Source organism: Octodon degus, unplaced genomic scaffold, assembly GCF_000260255.1.
Source record: "Octodon degus isolate 3935 unplaced genomic scaffold, OctDeg1.0 scaffold00052, whole genome shotgun sequence".
NCBI classification, from domain to species: domain Eukaryota; kingdom Metazoa; phylum Chordata; class Mammalia; order Rodentia; family Octodontidae; genus Octodon; species Octodon degus.
In genome coordinates, this window is record NW_004524628.1 from 8,547,211 (window position 1) to 8,570,119 (window position 22,909).

Here is a 22,909-nt window from a genome sequence, read left to right on the forward strand (position 1 = left end):
GTCTCTGTCAGTGTCTCTGTCTATCTGTCTCTATTTCTGTCTCTCTGCCTCTGTCTCTGCCTGTCTCTGTCTCTCTGCCTCTGTCTCTGTCTCTCCGTCTCTCTCTGTCTCTGTCAGTGTCTCTGTCTATCTCTGTCTCTCTTTCTGTCTCTCTGTCTCTATTTCTGTCTCTCTGCCTCTGTCTCTGCCTGTCTCTGTCTCTCTGCCTCTGCCTCTGTCTCTCCGTCTCTCTCTGTCTCTGTCAGTGTCTCTGTCTATCTCTGTCTCTCTGTCTCTCTGCCTCTGTCTCTGTCTCTCCATCTCTCTCTGTCTCTGTCAGTGTCTCTGTCTATCTCTGTCTCTCTTTCTGTCTCTGTATGTCTCCATTTCTGTCTCTCTGTTTGTCTCTATTTCTGTCTCTCTGCCTCTGTCTCTGCCTGTCTCTGTCTCTCTGCCTCTGTCTCTCCGTCTCTCTCTGTCTCTGTCTGTCTCTGTCTCTCTGTATGTCTCTATTTCTGTCTCTCTCTGCCTGTCTCTGTCTCTCTGTCTCTCTGCCTCTGTCTCTGTCTCTCCGTCTCTGTCTCTGTCAGTGTCTCTATCTGTCTCTGTCTCTCTTTCTGTCCCCCCTCTCTCTCCATGGACCCTGCCACCACTTTTCAGGTCAGCTTTGTCAACTGCTACATCATGGTGTCCACTTTTTCAGTTGTCCTTAGCAGTTTGCCTGTCACCCCAGCCCCATGCTTCAATGAGCTTTCACAGGGGCCCTTCACTTCCCACTTATGCTCACTTTGCCAGTGTGAGCCTTTGATGCCTCCTTAGCTAGCACACCCTGCCACACAGGAGTCAGGCCTTCTTCTGCGTCACTCTGCCGGGTCACAGAGACGTTCCCACAAGGCGCATGCCAGCTCCAGCATAAATGCAGTTGCTTGGTAATCGTGGCTTTGGAAAAGAAATGCAGCTCTGTGCAGCTCATTAGGTAAACACGGAGGCCAGGTGCAGCCCGGCTCAGAAACCTCCTCCCACGCCGGGACGTGGCTGTCGCTGTGGGTGGCTGCGACTTCTCAGTGTGACATCCCCGCTGGAACAAGGACAGGCACTGTAGCCAATCTAAGGGACATGGCACCCCCAAGTGGCTCCTGGTGATTGTTTTATGTCAGTAATTCTTGTTCAAAGGAGAACAGAGAACTGGAAAGGTGGTGTATGGTTTTCTAGCTGTCGATGCTGGCTAAATACAGGCACGGTGGCACTTGGTGAATTCAGTTGTTGTAAATTCATAATGATTGCACTTTTCAAGAGAGGAACATACTCACTTTTATGCAAATGCGAATTCTTTCAAAAGTTGGCAGCTCTGGCCGTTGCATTCTTCACTTTAACTTCATCTTGTCTTTCGCTGTGTATGGAATTTGAAGGCACCTGGCTGAGGGGGGATTCAGAGGAACATGGTGGGGTTTGGGCTTCCAGGGAAGTAAGTGGTCAGGCTCTTGGTGAAGTGTCCCCTGTGTGTCTTTATTTCAGACCTTGTCCTACAACAGGCACAACCTGACGGCTGACACGAGCGAGAGGCAAGCGAAGGAGATCCTGATCCGCCGGCGGCACAGCTTGCGGGAGAGCATCAGGAAAGACAGCAGCTTGAACCGTGAGCGCAGGGTATGGGCTTGCCGCCGCTGCTCCTTACCTGTGGGCTCTCTTTTTGCCTCTGCTGCCCGGGTGGCTGCTGAGGGCTGACGCCTGGGAAGTCTGAGAGGAACCCAGGGCCATTATCACCACCAGCACTGGCAGTCACTCCAGCTGCCAGGAGGATCGCTTGAGCCCAGGAGTTCAAGGCCTGCCTGGGTAGCAGAGGGGGACCCCTTGCTCAGTGCAAGGGGAAGAAGAATAAGGCCTTTTCTAGAGTTCCTTGAGTGCCTGTTGTGCTCCAGCCAGCGTCCTCTCATAGGCGCGTGGAACACACCGGTGAATAGCCCTGTAGACGCTTCCTACACCGAGGGATTCCTACTCCAGTGGGGGAGAAACCTTCCAGGAGTAGAGTCTCAGTTTTTGTGATCAAGGTAGTAAGTGCTGTTGGCACACAGAGCAAAGAAGAAAGGCGCTGGTTGGTAGTGCAGGAAAGAGCCAAGGGAATTATGATTCCAGTCGGGTGTGAGCCCGGCTTTCACCACCGGAAAGTGGTGCTGACATGTGCTGGATGTCATCGGATATGCTTTGAGGAGTGTGTTACAGGGTGACTTTGCCTGAGAACATAGCACAGCATACTGACGTGATGTAACGTGGCTACAGGGTGGGACCCGTTACACACGCTGCTGGCCTTCGACCAACAGGCTCGAGTATGGCTCATGACTCCTCTCCGCCCAGGGCAGGGTGGCAGCAGGGTGTCTGTGTGTCCTCTGGGGCCCTGCAGGAAGCCTAGCATGCCTGCGAGCTGAGGGTTGGTAAGGAAATCAGCGGGTCCGGGGCCTTGTCAGGAGGTATGGAGAACGACTTAAAAACAGTGCCATGATTTCCTGCTACGCGGAAGCCTTGGCACCTTGGGTGTGACAGTACTCACGGGGTACAGAGGTCAAGGCAACTGCACATGAACAATTACTTTTCTTCGCAGGTAAATGTAGCACTGTCAAAAGTTAACCCTAGAAACTAAGACTGCAGAGACTGTAGGGTTCAGAACGCCCCTAGTGCAGTTTCTGTTGTTCAGCCATTTTCAAGATTTCTTAAAGTGCCTGAGACCTAAGTATGCTACATTCCTGCTACGTCCGCTCTCATACGTGTCTGTTCTGTCTTTCTAGAACTTATTTTGTAAATAGGCGTTTCCGTAGCTTTTCCTTAAGGAAGACCCGGTGGGCTCCATACCTGCTCCTGAAGGGCTGGCTGGCTGGCTCTCGTGTTCCGGGGTGGAGTGCCGGGTACTCACAAGTTAAAGGAGGAAAGGTTACTTTGGCTCGCAGTTTATAGAAGCTTCAGTCCATGGTCGCTTGGCTCCAGGAAGCAGCAAGCACCCTCCCTCCTGTTCCTTAGAGCCCGTCCAGGTTGCTGGCCTGCTGACTGGCGCCACCCACACCCAGGCTGGGCTCCTGTTGTCCACACCCAGAGCTGGGCTGAACCCACTTGGACAGCACAGACCTTCACTCCCAGCATCTCGCAGCCCGGGTCCAAGCACATGCACAGCCCTACTTAGGAGCCCGGGAGCTTTGGGGCCACATCCAGGCGCAAGCTGTGGCGCGGTCCTGTTTATTTTCTTCTGTAATATGGATCTCTACCAGGTTTAGCAGAGATTAGTTATTTTACATGTAGTCATGACAACACTTCGCAAAGTGGTTTGGGAATGATGAGCTAAGATCCTGTCTTAAGGCCAAGTATTATGAAATTTCAGCTTCTCATATATAATATATGCCATTTATATAACCTAAGTCAGGTTGTTTATTTTTTTAATAGGCTTCTACGTCAACTTCCAGATATTTATCCTTACCTAAAAATACAAAGCTTCCAGAAAAGCTACAGAAGAAAAGGAACATTTCTAATGCAGGTAATGAATACACTTAAGAGCAGAAAAACTTTAGATGCATCTCAACTGGAGAAATTTTCCCACTACTTTCCTTCATCAAGGCAGAGCTCAGTAGCTCACAATTAAAATAATAATGCGGTGATCTTCCATTAGCATCATGACCTTTTGGAGGATGTTCTTTGCAAATTATAATAATCCAGTCACTTATTTTCTTTCCATAATAATTATTTGATACAGCAAAAGCAAATACTGTTGCCATGGGGTATTTGACCAGGCAAACAGAGTGTTGTAAGTCAGAAAATGTAAATATTTAGAGTTAAACAACCGAATGAAGTTAATGTATTTTCATAGAGTCAATCATAACTTTTACTCTTCACTATAAAACTATTTAAGCCATGTTTCCTGATCTCTTTGTCCGACGGTCATTTTTGTGCAGAACCTAGGCTCTGTACTGGGAATCCCAGAGGAACGCCCATAGCACTCTGTTGTTAGCGCAGGGGATGGAAGCGTACTGTCCCGCCCGTGGCTGTCTTCCCCTGCTTGTTTGTTGAATTAGCCCAGAAGGGGAAGCTGAGGGCTGCTGACAAAGGACGGTGACGTGAACAGGAGAGGGAGGGGAGCGAGGAAGGGCAGTGCTAGAATTTATAGTCCTGCCCTGAAAGCATGTCCTCAGTTCCCGAGCCCCGAAGGTCCAGGGCGAAGGCCCTTTCCTCCGGCCAGCAGCTCAGGCCCCTCCCAGGGGCCTCTCCTTTGTTTGCAAAGTGCGTGCTGAGGTTCTGGTCCCGTGTGGGGACACAGAGGCAATCTGCAAGTCACAGCTGAGGCTCCAGACAGAGGGGAGTGGCAGGGCTCACTGTGGGCCAGTCTGAATCCCAGCACTACCCCTGCTGACATGCCTGACCCCATCACCCGTCTGTAAGATGGGTGATGGCCAGCATTAAAAAAGCAAAGACATTTCAAGGCCCTCAGGTGGCATCGAGCACACAGTACACTGTCCTACATCGGCCCTGGGGACATGAATGCTCTCAGAGGTGACACAAGAGCCCCCAGGTCCCTCAGCTGGAGTTGGAGTGGAGCCGGTGACCCTGGCTGTCCCCAGAGCCTGGGCCCATTAAGGCAGTAAGGCCTTTGGTGCCCACTCTGAGCCACTCACCCACACTGTCCTTCTGCTCCGTGACAGAGGGCAGCAGCAGCGACTCAGACCCGGACGCAGGGACCACTGTGCTCAACCTGCAGCCCCGAGCCAGGCGCTTTCTGCCGGAGCCATTCTCTAAGAGGCCGCCCCCGACCTACACGATGGAGTGGAAGAATGAGGTGAATGTAGATTCTGGCCGAGCGCAGCCCGGCAGCCCCCCAGCCCCCAGCAGCAAGGACGGGGGCACTCAGACACCAGGCGTCCTCCGGCAGCCCCTTTTATCCAAAGAGCGGCTGCGCCGGGACAGGGACAACAGTTTGACTGAAGACACTGCACCCAGGCCACCACCCAGGCTGGCCCGGAGGGCCTCGGAGCCTGGGAACCAGAAAGCCCGATTTGGGGGGAGCGAGAAGCCTTAAAGAGAGCGGCCAAAGCACACCTGGGGACCGACCCAGCCAGACTGGTCTGTCATCCAGCACACCAAAGCAGCCCTGGAGTCCGTTTAAAGACCTCTGTCAAAGTGTTTTGGATGACAGAGTCAAGCCACTGACTCATGGTATGAATGTTTATCCCAAAAAGAGGAAAAATCAGAGGAAAAACATCCCATAGAGTGTCTCTGTGACTTGTGGCTAGCAACTGTATTCAGGCCTAAAGAAAAAAAATATGTGTGCCTTTTATTGAACTTGAATGACAGAACTTGAAATTTTTAACATATACTTATTAGTGAAAATGTTAATATATTACATATATGCCTCAGATTTTATTTATGAAAAAAAAAACATGTATATGGTAGCGGGTCAGTTGTTAAGTGTACAGCACTAGGGGGCCGAGAACATGTTCCTGTTTCCCAGGGATGAGCTTCAGGTGAATGCTGTACTTCTGAGTTCTCTTTCCCTGCCCCAGGCCGGTGGTCCAGTTGGTGAAGGAAGAACAGAGGCCAAACAGGGACAACTCAGGATGTGGCTGGGGCACAAGCAGGCTGAGCAGCTGGCGGAGTGGCAGCTCTAGGCAAGGGGCTAAGCTAAAGTCCCTGTACTCCTGCTGAATTAGTTCTTAATTTGTTCCTCTTGTCTACCATGGGTTTGGGTGACATAGAAATTCCACATCCCCTTCTTTTTTGGTGATGGAAAGAGAAAGGCTGCCAAGCTCAGATCAGCTTGTAGGGTTGGGCAGACTTGGTGGCAGCTTTAGTGAAGCCATGGTCCTGAGACTTTCTCTTGTGGCCCCTCCTGGGGAGTCGGGCCGCACCTGCCAACTAGAGTTGGTGAGTGTAACTCTTGCAATATAGGGAAGATGGTGAGGGTGACTCCTTTCATGCCCAGCTATGCCCACCTGCTCTAGCAGAACTTTCTGTAGAACATTCTGGAACTTTTGCAAGTAAGCACCTTCAAGCTGATGAGCTGATGAGGATAAAACTCTACATAGACTGTATTCCAGTGTGTGACACATTGGCCAGATTTCAGGTTTTGACTTTTGATCAGGAATCACTTTGGAGAATGTGGGAGTCCTATTTTTTTTTTTTCACGTCTGTAATTTGTTACCTCCTCACTTTCAATAATGTAGTGACTCAGATTCTTCATACCAAATTGGATTCTACTTGTGGGAGTACTTTTTAGAACACTGCAGAAAGAAATGGCACATAATCATTAAAGATTAATATTGAAATCTCTGGCTCCTAAACTAGATTTTATTGACCTGTCTTTTCTTTCTGAATAATCCCTGTCTAAAACTTGTCAGAACCAGGACTCCTAAACCTGTGGGCTTAGGTGCTAGTGGGGACCTTGGCATAGCTCCTTCACTTCCCACTGGAAGCCTTTCTCACACGCAGCAAAGAATGGAGGTGCTCACAGGGTTCCGGGGTGGTGGGCATGAACGTGCCAGTGGAGGGAGAGTCCACAGTCCTTGGCGGTGGCCGTCAGCTCTGCTGGCATTGGTCAGCACAAAGAGGTGAACCTTGTTCTTCAACTCTGAAGTCTTGAGATATTGCCAGTGACCAGGAGAAGGTTCAAATTCAGTTTCCCAAGCTGATCAGCAGAAACCAGGGGAGCACAAAATCAGAGCACTACAAGCTTGGGACTCTGTGCTAAGGATCTCCCTTTTAAATAAAAATATTTACATGAAAATATATATTCCTTTTGCTGAAAAGAAGTTAAAGCTGATCTAGAATGATATTACAGAAATACAATTGATCAAGAGATGTGATGTGTAGTTTTGCGAATGCCAAGAGTGAGTTTTCAGGAGAGTTATGAACTATGAAATTGAAAAAGGAAGTGGAAACTAAAAATAAACTTAAAATCAAATTTCCTGTTTTTTAAAAAATAAATAAATATTATGTCAAGCTTAACTTTCTGGAAACAAAGAAGACATGAGAATTTTTGTAGCCCTTTTTAAAGGAGCACTGAAAGAATTTTATTTAAATTATTATCAATTTAAATTTTTTCTTATATGTTGGATGGCAAAGACAATAAAAATGAACTTGACTTTAGCTTTTCTGTATGCTTCTTTTAGTAATTATTAAATTCTTACTACTATGCAAAAAAAGACAGTGACAATCTGAAAAAGAACACAAATCCCTTTAAATGCCATAACAACTTGAAAGTCTGGAAGGAACCCAGATCCCTTCTGGCTGACTCATTTGGTTCCAGAAACACCTGATCCAAGAAAGTCCCAGCATGCCTGTAGGATTCTGGTCGGTCTTCTGCGGCTGTTGAAACATACTTGATTTGAAAATGGAAGTCAGAGTTTATCGCTTCATGCCAAGGGGCTGGCTGTTGGCAGCAATCTCGCCAGTCAGCAAACGTCTACGGATCGGCACCCAGATCAGCTCTCACTGCACGCTTGTGTGTAGGCCCCCAAAATGAGGGGTGAAATGGCTTTGTTTTTGCAAATCTTTGCTGCAGGATGGTAATGAGGGGTGTTGTGGTTTGCTGGGAAATGGGGCGTTCATTCAGCAAAGTGTGGAGAAGGCGTCACCGGCACAGTCTGCATCTGTGGCCTTCCCTCCAAGTCACGTTTATGTTAAAATTGGCTTTCCTAATCAGTTACGAGCTCAGACACACTACTGCGAGACAGAAGGTCATGCTCGTCTTGATTCTTGAAAGAGCAATTAAAAATATTATTTGTCCAGAATTTGTGGCTGTTAGAATTCTCTGCTGATGCCTGAGCATTCGATCATAGGCTCGGACACCCTCTGAGGGAACCAAGCTCTGTGGATTTTTAAGTCCATCATGTAAAAGTTGTGTTTCTGTATAACATACACGCGTCTTCCTATATACATTAAATTATCTCTATGTGGCTTATAAAGCCTGAAACAATGTAAATGCTGTCTATCATTGGTATACTGCTTGGTTTTAGGGACAAAACCAACCGCTTGGTATATCTGTGACACATGGCTGTGGGAGACCCTGTGGAGGGAGGGCTGGGCTCCGACTCCCTTGCTACCCGGACATGCGTGCACATAGCCCAGCAGCACACTGGGGACCTGCATTTTGTTCTGATCTCCTCACTTGCATAGAACTATCCTTTTTAACTGGAACCTCTCTGCCTTCCTTTTAAAGATAGTGGGAGGGCAGGCGAGATAGCTTAGCAGACTAAGCGCCTGTGTTGGCAAACACAGGGATCAGGGTTTGATCACCAGTCCCGCATGCCTTGCTAGCCTTGCCCCCCGGATGTGCACACCTGTAATCCCAGCGCTGGGGAGGCTGAAAACAGGAGGATCAGTACGAGTCTGAGCGGCACAGTGAGTCCATGTACCCAATACACAAAAATAAAATAAGGGGCTGGGGAGGAGATGGCTCAGTGGAATAAGCACTTCCCTGGCAAGCGCAAGGGCCTGAGTTCAATCCCCGGTTCCAAAAAAGAAAAAAATAAATAAATAAAGACAGTGGGAACCACTTGACTATGTGACATTAATCTTAGCTCTGGCAACACATTCTGTATTAGCTTCTCATCACTGGGACAAAACACATGGCACCCCTAATTTAAAGGAAGAGAGGTTGGTTAGGCTTATGCAGTAATTCTGAGGGTTTAGTCCATGGCTGTCCAACTGAAAGGCAGAAAGGGCCTGGTGGAAGGGCCCGGAGGGCAGCAGCTCGGTCCACAGCAGCCAGGAAGTGGCATGCAGGAGCCACCCGGAGACCCACCTCTGTCCTGGCCCCAAAGACAGCATGCTGTGCTGCAAACTCAGCTGCTGAGCCCCACGACCCAGTCAACTTCTGCAAAGGCCTCATCTGAACACAAGATTTCCAGGGAACACATTAGATCCTAACCACGACACCCAGACTTTCTCGTGCCCCCCACTCCACACCTAGCTGACACCCTCAGATGGCTGGCCACCTTGGGGATGCAGGGCAAATGCCCAGATGGGTAGTTTTTGAACATTTCTGTAATGGTACGCTGGTTCATTAGATTTTGATCTCACTTTTTCTAACTTCCTATAATGTTTCAAGTAAAATTTTATAGGTACAGTCATAAAGTTGGAGGTTGGTTCTCTTTCTCATATGGCCAGAGAATGAGTTTTTCAGAGTCATCAACAATCAGCAAGTGGATAACAGTGTTCCCAGCGTTCACAGCATGCGGTCACTCTGAATGGCTCAGAACCTACTTCACAACTTCCGACTTCCAGTCTGTCCCCAAGGTCCTATGTAAGGCTGTTGTCGTCCTATTATAGGGTGGGGACAAACTATGATGGTCACTTTTTTGACTTTTTACATCTGTGACAAAATACTTTGAGTTAAATATTATGCTTTTTTCTCCTATTTTATTGCATTCATTCCCCTTGAGTCGTAAGTATGATTACTAAGTCTAATGTAAGTGAAGCCACTTCTATCCAACTATGGTTAACTCTGCCCACTAAACAATGCTTGGGTATGTGCACTGCCAAAGGAAATTTTCCTTGCTTCTCTGGAAATTTTTACAAAAGTATTAAATCACATGTGTACACTTAATCCCTTATAGAGATGATATATGAAATAACCCTAGAAATTCTGATTTTTCATTGATGAGTCAAACCACTTTCATTTGTATGAATGGGGCTGTGGTGGCTGGAATTCATGAGATAAGGACTTAAAAAGTATTGATACATTCAAGTACTCTTTGTTTCCAAGACGTACACCTTAAAGGAATCTAACGACATCACTCTGTAATGAGTGAACCTAACTAGAGGAATAAGCATTTTAATTGACTCATTAATTTTCTGTATATAATAGTCCCTTGTAAAGGGTTCAGAGATAATGTATGCTCTGAAATATCAAATATTTTCTTCCAAGTCAGCTCAGACAAAACAAGCAATGGTAATCACTGTTTTCCCAAATGATCTTAAAAGGTCATGCAAACCTATGCTGAACCCCAGTTTCACATTTTCACTGACACAGTTTGGGGCACTGGTTGCTAGACATGAGCTGCACCTGCTGCTGCTGTGTGTGCTGCTTCCTTTACGGCATCTGTCAAGTCTGCCTGTAGCCAGAACATTCTTTTGCACCATTACCACTTGATACCTGCTGACATGTTCCTCCAAACAGGCAGCACAAAGTGACCCCAAGAAAACACTTGCCTTGTCAGTGACGTCCCAGACCGGCACTGCGCACAAGTGGACTCTGACGTCCAGGCCTGAACCTCCTCAGCCACAGGAACAGTTAGTTACTCAGGCTGAATGCGCACCCAGTCTCACGCACGCAGACTTGAAGGGTCAGGTCTCAGGTCAGCAACAGAGCACGCTGGTGGCTCCAGCTTCACTTTGGGTACTTCAGTAAGTTTCATTTTCATTAAGCACTCATGGAACAAGCTTATGTAGGTGAGCTGTGACACCAGAAACATCTGTTTGGACAAAAGCTGGAGTCTGTGCAACATGGAGTACGTGAGCCCCTTCCCAAGACTGGAAGTTTCAACACACAGTTTGTTACTCTGACCAGCCTAGTTCCAAGCATGAGATGGAAAATCCCACAGCTCTTAAGTTTGAAATCACATCATTCTGACAGGCGTTTCATTCCACGCGTTACTCTCCTGCTGTCCTACACTCTGTCCAATGTGCCCACACTGCACGAGATACCTCCCCTGGTCCACAGGAGCCGTCCACATCACTGGGTGGCCTGCCACAGTATCATAGGAGTTGCACTCAGTTCTTTACTTGGCAGTGCTGTCACAGCACAAGGGCAGTGATGCTGGCAGAACAGGCACACCAAGGAGCTGCAGTGGGTCCTTTCAGTGAAAAGGTTCTTGACTGTAAACAAAACTCATATCCCAAGGTTGCTAAGATCTAGGGCAGGTACACTCTCTATCCATGAGGTTGTGAAAAAGCAAAAAGAGATTTGGGTTAATTTTGTCACATGTCAAACTGAAAAAGTTGTGACTTTCATGCAGGATAGTAACTGCTTAGTTAGGTTGCAAAACATTAAATTTATGTAAGTTTAGGCAAAAAATGCAGGATGCACTCGGTTCAGTACCACTGAAGGTTTGAGGCATTCTTTGGGCATCTCAGCATGAACAGGTGGCCCTTGGGCAGGGAACTGATGGACAGATGTTTTGGTAACTGCAAAGAAAGGCTACTGCCTCATCTGTGTTATCAATTGCAACCACTGAACTTTTTCTCTCAGTGTGTGCTTGGAAGAAGGAGTTTTGTTTATCAAGGTGTGGTTTAGTTTAAATCAGTACTGACAATATCAGTCTTCAGGTACATCAGATTCCTGCAGTTCACCTTCATGTTGCATAAGTTATTAGTGGTGATTAATGCTTGTTCCTTAACATCCGTAATTATCTTCTCTATGTAAGGACCAGCAAAAGCTGTCTTAAACTCTTCAAAATAACATTTGACTTTTGAACAGCAGCATTTGTACAATGTATTGAATCAGGGGAACAGAGTCACTTTGACTACTCTTCTTTTCAGAGAGCTGTCCACAAAATGGTGAGGTTAGAGGGTTTGTTTTTTTTTTTTTAGGGGCCAGGAAGATAGCTCAGCAGCATAAGCGCCTGCCTAGCAAGTGCAAGGTCCCGAGTTTGATCCCCAGTAGATGATCTTTTTGGGCAAAAGAACTAAAGAAAATCTGTTTCAAAATACATATTTGTGTATCTGCTTAATTAGAAAAAAACTTACTGTGATGTTATCTCAGAACTGCTCTCCCGGCCGGCACTGCAGACTTCCAATTCCGAACACATCTGATGCTATGCGATGGTCATTAAAAGCCCACACTTGTTGCTAGCATTAAGCTGTGCTTTAGCAAACTGGAAGTGAAGTTTTGCAAGTGCCCCAGGACCACAAATTAAACTCCTTTCAGGAAACAATCATGGCTTCTAAACATACACATTGATTAAAGAACAATTGCAAATTTAGAGATTTTATTTCTGACAAATATTATAGCACTGGCAAGTTGTTCAGGACAAAAAATTAGGACTGAGTAAAGGTTTCAGCTCTCACCCTGTTCAGGAGGAGCTGGGTCTCAGCTTTGAGGCAGAGCTGAGGAACCATTGTAGAGGCTTCTGAAAGGCTGCAGGGCGACGTCAGACTTGCGGTGAGTGGGGTACAGCGCATCTCCCTCTGGTAAGCTTGCTATGTACCCCAAGCCAGCTTTTGTTATCTGAATGCTGCTGTCCAAATGCCCGTTTCCCCAGCCCAGGCAGTGGCTCTGCCTGGTAGGCTTCCGAATGCATCAGGGTCCACAGGAGAGGGGGGATAGGCAGTGCCCCAAGCGCCCTGCCCACCCATGCGGCAGCAGCTACTCCTGGAAATGCACACACCCCCCACAGGTGGCTTGGGGGAGGCAGTGCTGGACACCCACAGCAGCCTTCTGACTCCAGTCCAGCTGTGCCCGGACCACACACCCGGGGTCACTGCAGGCCCCTAGGGCCACCCCAGGGCCCTCCCTCCTCTGCCCTGTCGTCTGTCCCTCTGGGTGCCCACAAAAGCCAAGGCTTAGAACTGGGCACTGCAGCATGGCTCCTGCCCTCTTCCCTGCCCAGGCCCCCAGCTTGGGCTGAGGCCTCACAGTGTTCTGCCTGTTCTCCACTTGCCTGCCTGTTCTCCACTTGTCCCTGTGGAAGTGGATATGAGAGCTCGCGTGCCTGGGCTGTGGGCAGAGCCAGGCCTCAAGAGCCAGGCAAGCCCTACTTTAAGCTTAAAGAAGATATTTTACATATAAAAAGAACAAGCCCTTGTGGCCCCATCTGATGCTGCAGGGAGCATTCCTGAACTGCTCAGGAGAACCTGAAGGACAAGCAGTACTCCGGCTAGACACACATCATTCCCCGAGACTCTGGTGCATAAACAGTACACAAACTGCTCCTCACAGGACAGAGCTCTCCCAGTGTCCCTGTGCTCGCACCAGCTGGACACCTGTGAATGGGTCCCAGAAGTCCTAGGGACTGAGTGCTTGTCTCCCCCTGGGGAGATGCTGCGGGTGGTGCCTGGCCTCTCTGGGCAGCAGGAGGCCGGCCCGTGTGGAGGACCGCGGAGACACTGACTGGGAAGAACACCCTTAACAGAATGCTGAAGTCGCTGGCGTACAACAACAGAGATGCTTCCCTCCTAAGATCCGTCTTTGGCTGTCAATATTTCTACATGCCTGGTCAACTAATAAAGCCTAAATTTACAGGCTTCAACTTCAAAAACAAAGGGCTACAATCTTAAAACAAAAACATGGCCATACTTAAGAACTTTTGGGAAACTCATGGATTTCAAGGAAGGGAGGGAAAATCAATCTCTACAGAAACCTGTGAAACTCTACTTCTTTGCCTCAGCCCCGGATCGTGGTCCCTTTGAGCCTAATCTCCAGGATACTCAGCCCGTGCCCCGAGGCCAAGGCCATTCCCAGCACATCCGGGTCTCTGGACACATGGCTTTCGTATGAAGGTACCTATAATAAAAAGCTCATTATGTTCCTTGCAGCCAAGTGGGAGGATAATCTTCAAACTAAAACGTAATTCTAGCAATCATAAATATTTAAGTTTACCCTGTACCTTCAATGTTTAAGACCATGGATTTTACAAACAACAGATTTTAATATTATAATAAATTAGTGTATTGAAATTTCATTTACAATCATACAGTATGTGCATTTGGTTGGAAATGGGCGTCGTATCTTAGTGGACTCCAAGAGGACCAAAGGGAAAGTGGACTGTGCAAAGGGAAGGTGGACTGTGGCAGGCTGTGAGGAGAAGGGCCCTTCATCCTTCTTGGTGACAGCAACGGAAGCCCAGTGCCAGCGTGCCCAGCCTGCGCTTCCCTGAATTGGCGCTGCGCTGGCTCCACGCCTGTCCCTAGCCTTGAGCGCAGCTGAGGGAATGGAAGTTCAGTGAAGTCTCAGGAAAAGCTGTGCCCAGCATTCCTGGGGTCAGAGTGGCCCCTTCTGGGCACAACATGAAAATGAAGCAAGGGACACAGCGCCTCCGGCGGGCGTGTGCGCGACGCCACAGACCCTAACTCTGCATGAAAACACTCATTAGGGTTTTGTTTTTTTGGTCTGGGGCATGAACCCAGGGCCTTCATACTGAGCTGTATCGCCAGCCCCTTTATTTTGTGACAGGGTCTCACTAAGTTACTGAGTGGCCCAGGCAGGGCTCAGACTTGCAGTCCCCTGCCTCAGGGCCTCTGAGGGCTGGGATCCTACGTGTGCACCAGCCACCCTGGCTCTGAGCACCTGTGGGATACGGCTGCTTCTACAGGGCTTCCACAGCGGATGTTCCAGGTGGTCAGCAGGTCGCCTGCATGTTGCCCGACGGATCGCATGGGAGGCTTCTTCTTTCCTGCATACCTCAGAGCCGTCACCCCCACCGTCCCTCCCGGCAGACGACAGTACTGCTTCACCTGGAGTTTCGCTTGGTCCAGAAGTAAGCATTTCAGGTGAACACTGAACACGGCCCCCTCAGCCAAGGTCCGCTCCAGCCTTAGCTTCTTCGTGGCCCCGGGACATCCGATTGTCCATCTACACTGTGCGCGTCCCTGAGCCTGTCTGCGGATGCCTCACAGCCCTGAGCCCTCACGCTTCCTTTCCCATGGCGGCCACTAGAGTGGACTGAACACTGTGATCATTTCTCCACGTTGTCCAAATTTGTCTTAAGCACTTTTTAGCTTACCACTCCCAGCATTACTGCAGTGGGGTTTGCTGAATGACATTATAAAGACAGCCACGAGGGCCAAAGCAGCTCCCAGGCCCGGGGGACCACAGGGGCTGACCTCCTGGGCCACTCCTGAGAGGAGGGGGGCAATGATGCGGCCCACAGCAGTCACTGACTGTCCCACGCCGATGACAGTGCCGCTGGCCTGGGCGCCACCCATGGTCAGCTGTAGGTCTGTGACACAGGTCCGGCCAATGGTGGTGGAAAAGGACAGGAATGTGGAGGTGAGGACCACCACGGCCACAGTGCCTGCCGAGGCATAGAGCAGCAGCAGTGCGCAGGTGAGCACGCTGGAGTGCAGCAGGGCTGCGTGCAAGTCGTGCTGGTAGAGGCGCAGGACAGGTCCCAGGGTGAGGCCAGCCAGGGCGCCCAGAGCACTGCTGTACCCGATGAGGTAGCCCGAGGCCCGCGGCCGCACCCCAAAGCGCTGCTCCAGCGCCAGCACGAAGTTGCTGTGGTACAGCAGCACTGCCATCCCCATCAGCAGGCGCACCAGCAGGATGTCGCCCATCTCAGAGCACACCAGGCTCCGCCCGTCTTGCATGGCTGCCCTGGTGTCAGCCCAGAGCCCTGGAGGAGCGGTCTCTGTGGCCGCGGGGCTGGTGGCTGCCCCCTGAGGCTCATGGTCTGTCCTGGATGGTGCCTGGCGCCCACGCTGTCTCGGGCCATTCTCTGTCCCGCTGACTTCCATGCCACTCCAAGGAAAGAGCCAAACAAGACCTGTTAAAAGGACTACCTTTGTGAGAAACCCAAAGTAGAAGAAATACATCACAGGGCAAAATGAAAGACAGGAGACAAGAAATGGGAAAGCGATGCTCTGCGAACAGAAAGGGACCAAGGGATGGAGGAAGGGTGGTGGTGGGGGTGAGGATCCGGCTGTGTCCTGTACAAGCACGGAAGCCTCACAATGAATGCCATCCCTGCACGGCACACATGGACTCTCAAGAGTTTTACAAAAGAAAAGGCGAAAGCTGGCAGAGACCTGTCCAGGTGGGCTTGCGCGCTCTTCCTGGGCCTCCTGGGGAGGGCGCTGTTGTCGGCTCGAGGGCCTGACCCGCTTTGTACTAGGTTAACTAGTCTGCATTTCGGATTCCAGTCTTCCCTCCATTCCCACAGTCCCACTGTGATGACAGGGTTCCAGCAGGTCTTTCTCAGTTTTAAAGAAAACAAAACAAAAGCACCAAAGCAATATACAGAGGTCAGCTGGTTCCCAGCTCACAGCCTGTGCTGGTTTCCGAGAGCCATCACTTCATATGTAAGATCTTACAAATTTGAACGTATACTGACTTCTTCATAATTTCCTACCCCTACCGCTAACCCACCAAGTGTCTGTCTACCCATCCACCTGTCCATCCATCCATCCATCCATCCACACCCAACTTCAATGTTTACGGGGCACTTCCTGCATGCTAAGCCTGGTGTTCAACACCAGGAATCCACTGACAGGAATAGCAAGGGCTGCCAGCATTGCTGCCTTGAGGAATTAACGTAGAGGCTCAGGCAAGGAAGCAGGAGACAGGTGCCAAGGGGAGGCCAGGCTGGGGACACAGGCGCTGTGGATGGTGACAACAGACCTGGGCTTGGTGGGGAAGAGGATGGTGTGACAGCCGTAACTCTCGGGAAGCCTCTGCGGGGCCCTCCCCCAGCAGGGCCACAGCATGTTCCACAAGCCACACATGCAAAACCTCGGCACACCATCGTTATAGAGAACGATGCAGCCTTGGGGCAGCTGCCCTGCCCACCACGTCCCATCTTCCCCTGCCTTCACGCTGGCACGCTGCTGCCCCTGCTGTTTTATTTACCCACTGCCATTAAGCAGAAGGACCTCTTGGCAGCGCACACGGTGTAACTTTCTTACTTCTGTACTCCACTGTTCCATTGTGTGACACCCCCAACACCTCCCTACTGGCCTTTGAGATTTAAATGTTCAACACGGTCCAGTGGCTGAACTCAAGGCCATTTTGCATTGTCTGCACAACCTCATCTGTGGCTGTGGCTTCTACGAATAAATACAGAATAAGGGCTTCGGTCAAGACAGAGGACCAAGCAGGCGAGAGTGGGCCAGGACTCTTTGATTTATATCTTTAAAGGGACCCTGGACAGAATGTTAATAAAATTGTAAAAGAACTGTCACTGACAGACAAAAAGAATGGAATTAAAGTAAGTACCATGACCAGTGCAGCTGGCCCACCAAACCCCACTCTGTTAAGTGGGCAAAAGCAATCCCTGCAACTTCACGTGAGGTGGAAACACCTGCGGCCGAGGACGCTAAACCCGCTTTGCTTTAAGCTAGGGCAGAACACAGGCGGCACTCTCCCGGGCATGCCGAGCAGCAGCTCCCTGGTGGCTGGCCACCAGTGCAGCAGAGTTCAGGGTGCGGGCGACCAACTTCCAGAAGAGCAAAGAGCCCTGGTGGCGTTGGCGGCGCCGATCAGAAGAGGGCAGCCTGGGCGGAGGAAGGGGAGGAGCCGGAGCTGTGGTCCTCACCCGGCCTTCCCTTAGGCTGGGGTCTCCAGCCTCCCAGTGCAGACCTGCGCCCTCCTGGAGGCCTGCAGTGCACGGAGGGCCCCTGTACTGCTCCATCCCGACTCCGCCGGCAGCCCCTGCGCCCGCCCACCCGTAGTCCTCTGTACGCAAGTTCTCTGTGCTACACCCACCCTCGCGGATTCACAGGCCGACTGTGCACTCAGAATGATTTCCCTTCAGGTATCCTCCTTTACACAGAAGGTTCAGCTGCGCCAGCTGACCGTGTGCTTCATGACATTTATCTAGGTTTATGCCAACCCATCAGGCCTGTTCTCCTGGCTTCAGCTGCAGGTTATGATCCTGCAGAAAATTACGAATCCTACAGGAACTGGGATGAAATTCATGAACTTCACTTTTCAAATCTGAGATTCCTGATGTGACGTGGAATCCACGGCCCAACAGCACTCCTTGAACGGGGCTTCTAAAGCTGTGGCAGGAGATCTGCCACAGCAGGGCAGTGGACAGCATGGCTGCTCTGGGATGAAGCCGCTCATTCAGGGGCTGCCCACGCCCCAGTCTGCGTGAAGATGAAAGATGCGTTAGGCACCTGCCCTGGCCTCCAGGGAGCCCGCAGCCCAGGAAGGACTCTTCGGTTTATCAAATCTGATTGAATAACTGGCCTGCTCTGGGCAGGGGTGGAAGAAATGAGTAGCTCTAATAAAATCCTGGCCTGCAGTGTGAGAGTGTGTGTGTGTACATGTGACAAGGCAACAAACAGAACATGAATAAAATTGAGTGAAGTTAGCAGACTGACCAGGAAAGGCCTAAGGGATGATAAGAAGAGAAAGCCTGGAAAGACAAGTGGAAAGAATGTGGCAATGGAAGGAGTCAGGACGACACCTTGGGTGGGAAGCATGTAGGAGGTCACCGGGAAGCCAGTGTGCCCAGCTGATGCATGGGCACGGGCAGCAAGCGGGGGGCTTCCCAGGATGGCGCAGGCTATGTAGGGCAAGGGTGCTCCCCCTGGCAGGCCTTAGGAGCCTGCGCAGCGCTAGGGAAGGTACTATTTGTCTTCCATAACTTGATCTAAAATTGTAACATGCTCATAAAATAAAGCTGATTTTCATTCACATGAAAACTAATAAAAGAATATGTTATCACGTAAAAGAATGAAACTAGGTGTGATGGTGCACGCCTATAATCCCAGCGCTGGAGAGGCTGAGACAGGAGGATCACTATGAGTCTGTATAGTGAGACCCTGTACCAAATATGTAGATAAATAAATAAAAGGTTAAGAAATTATAAAAGAATGAAAATGGACCCTATCTTATACGCAAAAATAAATGCAAAACGAATTTAAAAACAGAAACACTTAAGAACTGAAACTATAAAAACTCCCATCAAAGGGCTGGCCAAATAGCTCAGTGGATTAAAGCACCTGCTTAGGCAGATGCAAGGGCTGGGAGTTCTATCCTTGGGCCTGCCAAGCCAGCCCTGGTCCTGGGGTGCGCTGACATGGAGACTGAGACTTGGCGTGGTGGCGCAGACCTGTAATCCCAGCACTTGGGAGTTGGTAAACAGGAGGACCACTACAAGTCCGATCTACATAGTGAGACCCTATAACACCTTATCCTAAATAAAAAAAATAAAATAAAAATAAACCTCCCAGAAGAAAAAAGTAGGAAGGAGCCTCTCAGAATTGGCTTTGTCAGTGGTTTCTTGGCTTTGCGCCCCAATGCACAGGCAGCAAGAGCAAAAGTAGACAAGAGGGCGACACCATACTAAACCGCTTCTGCCCTGCATGGGAAGCAATTTGCAGGAGTGCTCGTGGGCGGGCTCGTGATTTGCAAGTCTGATCCACATCTGGTGAAGAAGTCAGCATCCAAGATCTACGGGGCTTCCACATTAAACATGACCAAAGAGTGAGCTAAAGGCTCAAACAGACATGTCTCCAAAGGATGGCCGCCCGGCGTTCGAAAAGATGTTCAGTGTGTAAGGTGGCAACTCAGATCTGCAATAAATGCTACCTCATCCCCGTTAGTTATTAAAAAACAAAAAAGCTAAATGACAGCAAGGTTGTAAAAGCGTGGGAGGCCAGGTACAGGGACGTGGGAAGAGCACAGGGCGTCCTCAAAGTGACCTTCACTTCTGATCAGTGACTGCCTATTCTAAATCAGCCAGCCCAGGAGATAGGCATGGGCAGATCATAGTCCTGTCCACAGAATGACCTCCGGCGGCTCCATGCCACTCACCGGCATTGAGCAGGAAGATGGAGCAGCAGATGAGCGCGGTGAGGCGGAAGCCGCCCTCCAGCTCTGCCAGGTACCCGCCCAGCACAGGGCCCAGGATGAAACCCGCGCTCGAGGCTGTGTTAAACCGGCCCAGCACCACAGGCCGCTCCTTCTCTACCACTAGGTCAGACAGCAGCGCTCTGCAGATGGACAAGGTGTGCTTGAAAATACCTGCAAGGGGACAGAAACATGTTCCAGTCAGAAGGATGTCCCCGGGACGCTGTGCCTCGTCTCTGTCCAGGCTGGAGCTCTGACCTCCGCCGGTGAAATCGCAAACCTGCAGGCCCCAGCCCACCAGAACTGGACTCTGGGACTAATGCCACAGTGGTGGTAGGTGACCACATGCATGGCCCTCGCATGCCTGCCTCCTGTCATGATACCTGGCATCTGACAACCACTGTGGTGACTTCCGTCTCCTGAGCAAACATGCCTGCAGGCCTACTGTGTCCAGCACTGACTGCAACAACAGCAGCTCTTCCTGCCCTCCCAGAGGCTGGATTTTCCTAAGGGAAACACAGTGCGTCTCCATGAAGGTGACACGAGCTCTGGAGAGGAACAGCGCGGGATGACAGGATGCGAGCAGGAAGAATGAAGTGTCTTCACCCAGCCAACGCCAATGCCAACACCAGCTGCCCTCTACTCTGCAGCAAGGAGCTGACGGCCCTGCTGACGCACCTGCCGGAGAGCTGCAACATGATGCTGCCTTCCTCTTAGTTGTGCAGGTGTGTACAGCTCCTGTGCACCCAAGTGAGTGGCCTGGATCACTCTGAACTGCACCGTGACACAGAGACCCCCACAGGTCCCCGGTCCGTGGACTCGCTTTGCACAGCACCGTGCTGCCGAGACTAACACCTTGGCCTGGGCTGAGGCCCATGAAGCCCAGGATTTAAAATGACACCTGTGCAGCTGGCAGCCAGCCCTTTCAGAAGCAAACTGACAAAACCCTGTCGGTGTGAGACTGTCCCTTTCTAGACGTGTTTCCTCATAGGCACCAAAGGCGGGGATATAAGGTAGCGCTAGGAGATCGTGCAGGAATTCTGTGAGCATTCTGATATCCTCCTGGCATGGACTCGTCCAAGCCTGGGAGGACCGTGTGGTGGGCACTCTGCGACCACAGAGACGAGGAGTCTCATTATCTAAGGAGCGCAGGCACACGTGCGGTCAGGACCCATGGATCTGAATCCAGGCTGACTCGGCATGAGAAGCCCGACGACACCCTAGCTCCCTCCATCCGTGGCCACCCAGCAGTGAGGGGGCTGCACCGTGAGAAGGGAGAGAAAGGCTGCTTGGGGCAGCTCTCCCCATTTGCCAGGACCACGACACTGCAACAACAAAGCCAACATTACTAGAACTGGCTCCCTTCCCGAGAGCCTAAACCACTCCAGGCCTGCCTCCAGGCCTCTGCCCACCACGTCACTAGCTGTTCTCCTGTCTCTGGAAGGGTGAATGGTGTCCACCAGGAATGGCCATGTGTGTGACACACAGACACTGCCAGCCAAACGGCAGGCAGGGGTCAAGCCCGGCATAGATGACAAGGAGCAGCTACTGCCTGGGGAAGGCAAGGTGGACCGCAGGCCCCACGGAAGCCACAGTGTTAAAGCAGAAAGACACAGGGCGCGTTTTGGAGGGAGAGCCCAGCTGATACTCTGGGACACATACACATCACAGAGGTGGTGGGGCCATGTGAGATACACTCTCTTCCGCTGGGGTGCCAAGCGAGGCCAAGCAGCTAACCGAATTCCAGCAGACACGCAGTGCTGCAGTCCTGAACCAGGGTCGGGGAGGCTGCTGGACACCAATGGGTAAGGAGAGGAAAGGGTCCTGGAAACCAGGCCTGACTGCGGGGAAGGCAGGAAGCACTTCCACCATCATGAGACGCCCACCCACTGGACGCCAGCCGCATTCACGAATGGATGAAATGATTCAGAAGGGAGCAGCAGCCAAGAGCAGTCTGGGAGCAGAAAGCCACCCAGGCAAGTTTCAGGTGAGGTCAGCAGTCTGGGTACAAAGCAGGAAGCTCGCCTCACCCAAAGAGGGAACGGAGCCCATGGTGCAGGCCACAGGCAGCAAGGATTCCTACTCTGTACACAGAGCTGGGCTGGAAGGAGGTGTGTCAGGGGCGGGCACAGCACTGCAGGGGTCTTGGGGACTTGGGGACATGTGCCCTGTTGAGGATGAGGTCTGAAGCAGCAGAGGCAGGGCTGAGGCTGAGCATTCAGCCATCGCTGCTGCTGGGGATGCACTCTGGCTGTTACCGTGCGAGGCCACATTCTCTGGGACAGCTCCCAGGGACCAGCAACTCCAGGGCTGCACTCAGGGCAGGGGCAGGGAGCAGGGCCCGGGAGGGACTCACCCACTGGGACTCGCGCCAGGGCGAACAGGAGCACGCTGCTGGAGGCTCCCAGGAGGAGGTAGCCCAGTGCGCTGAGCAGGAGGCACAGCAGCAGGGAGCGGCGCCTTCCGGCCACGTCGCTCCAGCAGCCCTGTAGAGCGGGACAAGGTCCACGGTAAGGGCCACCACCTGGAAGCCCCGCAGAAGGCTGGGAGGAAGCTGCTTGCTGACCTGGGGATGCGGCTCTCTACACCACTGGCCAGACACGACACCTGCCTGTCCTCCTGCAAGCTGACGGGGACACCCCACGTTTTCTTGGGCCAAACAGTGAAGTGCGATGAGCTGGTGGCTGGACCAGCGTGCTAGAGGCTGAGATGCCATCCAGAGGGCCCGTGGCCACCTTCCCTCCTTAGGCGATGACACTTCTCAGACATCACATTTGGCATTTTGAAATTCATGGAACGTGGAGAAGCGGAATGAAGAGTATTAAAAAATCCTCATGATCCCAAGCTTACACTGGGTATAGTTTTAAGAAAATGGTTGTAGGGGAATAAAAAGGATTAAGACCTGTACCTGTGCCTGTTCCCAGGGGTGGACAACCATTATGTGTGAACTAAAAATACTTGAAAGAAGCAAGCGGCCCCCGGGGCTCTGTGTGGACCCACCGTGTGCTAACAGCGTGCTCACTACCACCTTCAGTCATGCCCCACACTGTATTATTAGTACTAAGAGTACTCAGTCTTTACTAGATACTTGGCTCTTCTCAATTTGTCAAAGATGTAAGTAATGCTATAATAAGCACCTTCATAGTAAACTTGCTGCAAGCACCCTTGGATGTACCCTGAGAATAGGGCCCTAATATTGGGGTTGTTAGGTGAGAAGAAAGGCCTATTTTTAGGCAGCTGATAAACACTGACAAATTATTCTTTAAAAAGATCCATACCCCAAATCAGCATCGTTAGGAGGGTACCATCCTTGCTCCTCGGTCTGAAGGAAACATAATTGCCTTAGAATACTACTAGCTAGGGCTGGGCATGGTGGCGCACGGCTGGAGGGCCAGCACCCGGGAGGCGGAGGCAGGAGGACTGCAGGCCTGGGCATGGTGG

At 50.9% G+C, this 22,909-nt stretch overlaps 2 protein-coding genes across 2 annotated transcripts in view; one reads left to right on the plus strand and one right to left on the minus strand.

Annotated features, from left to right (window-relative positions):
• Slc9a2 (solute carrier family 9 member A2) overlaps positions 1 to 6,428 on the plus strand; it is a 90,001-nt gene extending 83,573 nt beyond the window's left edge. Inside the window, exons 10-12 of the mRNA XM_023717351.1 lie at positions 1,495 to 1,626; positions 3,406 to 3,496; positions 4,656 to 6,428. Coding sequence (XP_023573119.1) covers positions 1,495 to 1,626; positions 3,406 to 3,496; positions 4,656 to 5,029 — 597 coding nt within the window. The 3' untranslated portion in view covers positions 5,030 to 6,428. The remainder of the gene's footprint in view (positions 1 to 1,494; positions 1,627 to 3,405; positions 3,497 to 4,655) is intronic.
• A 7,694-nt stretch (positions 6,429 to 14,122) lies between these two features.
• Positions 14,123 to 22,909, minus strand: part of Mfsd9 (major facilitator superfamily domain containing 9) — a 16,717-nt gene continuing 7,930 nt past the window's right edge. Inside the window, exons 4-6 of the mRNA XM_004633263.2 lie at positions 21,825 to 21,954; positions 19,433 to 19,642; positions 14,123 to 15,434 (exon numbers count right to left, since the gene is read on the minus strand). Coding sequence (XP_004633320.1) covers positions 14,653 to 15,434; positions 19,433 to 19,642; positions 21,825 to 21,954 — 1,122 coding nt within the window. The 3' untranslated portion in view covers positions 14,123 to 14,652. The remainder of the gene's footprint in view (positions 15,435 to 19,432; positions 19,643 to 21,824; positions 21,955 to 22,909) is intronic.